General features: G+C 52.2%; 1 protein-coding gene across 1 annotated transcript; it reads right to left on the bottom strand.

Annotated features, from left to right (window-relative positions):
- Positions 1 to 1274: 1274 nt before the first annotated feature.
- Positions 1275 to 2568, bottom strand: LOC123045442 (extensin). The gene is made up of 2 exons (XM_044468497.1): positions 1642 to 2568; positions 1275 to 1549 (listed from the first exon to the last, which is right to left on the bottom strand). Exon 1 carries the CDS (start codon positions 2489 to 2491, stop codon positions 1676 to 1678), a length of 816 nt encoding a protein of 271 aa, XP_044324432.1. The 5' UTR covers positions 2492 to 2568; the 3' UTR covers positions 1275 to 1549; positions 1642 to 1675.
- Between the last annotated feature and the right edge of the window lie 481 nt (positions 2569 to 3049).

The following is a 3049-nucleotide window of genomic DNA, read 5'->3' as shown; positions in this document are numbered from 1 at the left end:
CCTTCCTTCCATCTTTGCCATCTTGTGAACTTCTGTCCTGGTTTCGGGAAGGTGAGGAATTTCTCGCGAGCGAAAAACGAACGACATTGCAAAACCACTTTCCTTGTGAAGTTGTGGGCAGCATCATTTCCGTGAAAATAATTTGCCTTTCTTGGTTCGCGCGCTTGCTTTTCTCCTCCAGCTTTTATCTTGCATGTTTTGTGCCTTTTCGTGTCGCTGACAGTATGGTGGCCTCAAGTAAAATCCACGGATCTCTGACACCAATCGACATGCCCATGTGGCCAAGAAAACCCATGAAGTACGTGTGAACAGGCAGGCACGAAAGGTGGACTACTTCATTTTGTCCATACTGTTCCTATTTGGAAAACGGTGACATCGATCCTAAGACCAGAATTTAAACTTCAAACTCAATGAGAAGTCTCCAGTAGAAAATAATAAAATGAAATAAACTTCCATATTCTCACTCATGTAACAATGAATGTAACCCTTTTTTTTAAGAACAGTCTGCTGCTCCATTTGTTTTCCAAATCATGCATACCAAAATATCAAAGTTTTCATATCTGTGAGATTGATTGCCATATTTAGCACGTCGAAAGGAAATAAGATTTGTATAAAGCACATCGTCAGCATGTCAAGTTAATTTATTGTGCCAACTGTTCTTCTTGTCTTCTTTCACCTGGCTCCTCCGATTCATTACGGTCAGACCTGTTGGCATCATGCATGCTATTACTGGAACCCCCAGCAGCCGAGGTTTCACACTGACCCAATTGATTGTAAGTTTGCACCAACCCATGGCCAATAGAAGTAAAGAACAGATCACCCGCCCCGCATTGCATATTCTGCTACGTACTAGCATTATGCCTGTGCAGGTACAGTAAAGATGTGTTTGGTACTAGGATGTATGAAGGGTGTATGAGAACGGAAGTTTTCTTCTTGATTCACTTTTGAATGTTTGGTGTCAAGACGGCAAAGACCTATTACTTCCGTTCTTTATTAAGTGTCGCATGGGGGATGCACCTAGACGGCAAAGACCTATTGCTGTTCTTTATTAAGTGTCGCATGGGCATATGCTGCAGAACACTGGTATGGGATACTGTAGCTTGGGCAAGACAGCTCACTGCGCCGCAGGACTTGCAGGCATGCATGCTGCGCCTGTGCGAGCAGAGCGTAGTACTCAATGTCACATATTTTATGTAACCTCACATGCAAACATCGCATCACGTCACCCATAGGCCAAGATGATAGAAGAGCAGCAAAACAGAGACGCGATCACGTTACATGCAACAGGAAACAACACCTTTTACTTCCATTTCCGTGGTGATCAATGGTTTTACAGTGACACGGGCACATTGCCACACTAGCAACACAGACGCTAACACTGGACGAACACAAATGATAAGCTGGTAAGATAAACTAATGGGAGCCATCTGCATTATTCCATCTCCTGAGAGATCGGCCCTAGTTCGGCAGCAACACACACCGGAGGAGGATCAACGACGCCGTACGTGGCTCTTCTTGGCCTGCTCGCACAACTCTTCTCGACCGCATTCTGCAAACAAAAACGTTCTCTGAGTTAGTTGGTGCTATTCGAACAAATGGTGCGTCCATGCAAGAATGTAGACTGATGTTGTTTGCACGTACCTGGGCTCCCAGCTTGACAGAGTGGTGGATCTTCTTAGTGGTGGTACGGCGGAGGCGGGGGGCTCGGGGTGGGGGGCTTGTACGCCGGAGGAGTAGGCGTCGGGGGCTTGTATGGCGGTGGAGTCGGCTTCGGCGCCGGCGGTGAGGGCTTGGGGACAGGCTTGTACGCCGGCGGTGAGACCTTGGGGGCGGGCTTGTACGCCGGCGGTGAGACCTTGGGGGCTGGCTTGTAAGCCGGCGGTGAGACCTTGGGGGCGGGCTTGTACGCCGGCGGTGAGGGCTTAGGCTGGGTTGGTGGTTTGTGCGTGGGAGGTGCAGGCTTGGGCGTAGGGTGGTACGCCGGCGGTGAGACCTTGGGGGCGGGCTTGTACGCCGGCGGTGAGGGCTTAGGCTGGGTTGGTGATTTGTGCGTGGGAGGTGCAGGCTTGGGCGTAGGGTGGTACGCCGGCGGTGAGGGCTTAGGTTGGGTTGGTGGTTTGTACGTGGGAGGTGCAGGCTTGGGCGTAGGGTGGTACGCCGGAGGCGAGGGAGATGGCTTCGGCGGCTTCGGGATCGGGGCGTAGGTGGGTGGTGTGGGTTTAGGGGCCGGAGGGGTAGGTTTAGGCGTCGGGGGACTGTAGGTGGGTGGCGCCGGAGCGTGCGTCGGCGGCCCGTGGGAGGCGGCCGGTGGTTTGGCGTGGTGGTGGTGGTGAGGGGGCTTGTGCCCCTTGGGTGGCTTCTCGTGCTTGGGGGGTGGGGCGACCGGCGTCGGGGTGGGGGCGTGCCCGCCGCCGTAGCCGCTGCCCGCCTGGGCCTCGAGGACCAGGCTCACGGCCAGGAGGGCCACCAGGAGAGCGGCTTTGCCACCCATTCTCGCTCACTCTACTCTCACTACACTCCCTGCTACTGGCTCTCTTAGCTGAGTGTGGTTCTGAGAAGAATGGTGCTCCATACCGCTGCTTATATAGACGATGGGGTGTTGGATGCTTGTGACCGCATGTGATGGAGAGGATAGGCACGCGGGGGAGGTTTCCCGGTTGGTCGCTCCGGGGTTCCACTGCTTCACAGCTTCAGTCAGTGTGTGCGTAAACGGGGCGTCGTAAACGGGGCGTCGGTGGAGCATATGCTCTATGCATGCACGTACATTGCCCTGTAAAACGTTGCATAGTAGAGCCATGTGAAAGCCTGTATCAGTGCATTTCTCGGTGACCGATATCATACGAAATGGAGGGTGGCCATGGCCTCATTGGCGAGGGCACAGGCGCCCCAACAGTGATTTATTTTACTGTATATACTTGTTTTATATTCCATTTTACTTTCGACACCTGACATTATGTTAGCTTTCAATTTACAGCTTTCAAAAGCTAGATTTTCTTTTTCGGAGATAAAGCTGGTCTCGTGCTGATAAACTCCAATTTAGATCCTTAAG

This window comes from Triticum aestivum, chromosome 2B (assembly GCF_018294505.1).
Source record: "Triticum aestivum cultivar Chinese Spring chromosome 2B, IWGSC CS RefSeq v2.1, whole genome shotgun sequence".
NCBI lineage: Eukaryota > Viridiplantae > Streptophyta > Magnoliopsida > Poales > Poaceae > Triticum > Triticum aestivum.
The sequence above is the reverse complement of the archived record's forward strand: the minus strand, read 5'-3'. Positions and strand labels throughout refer to the sequence as shown.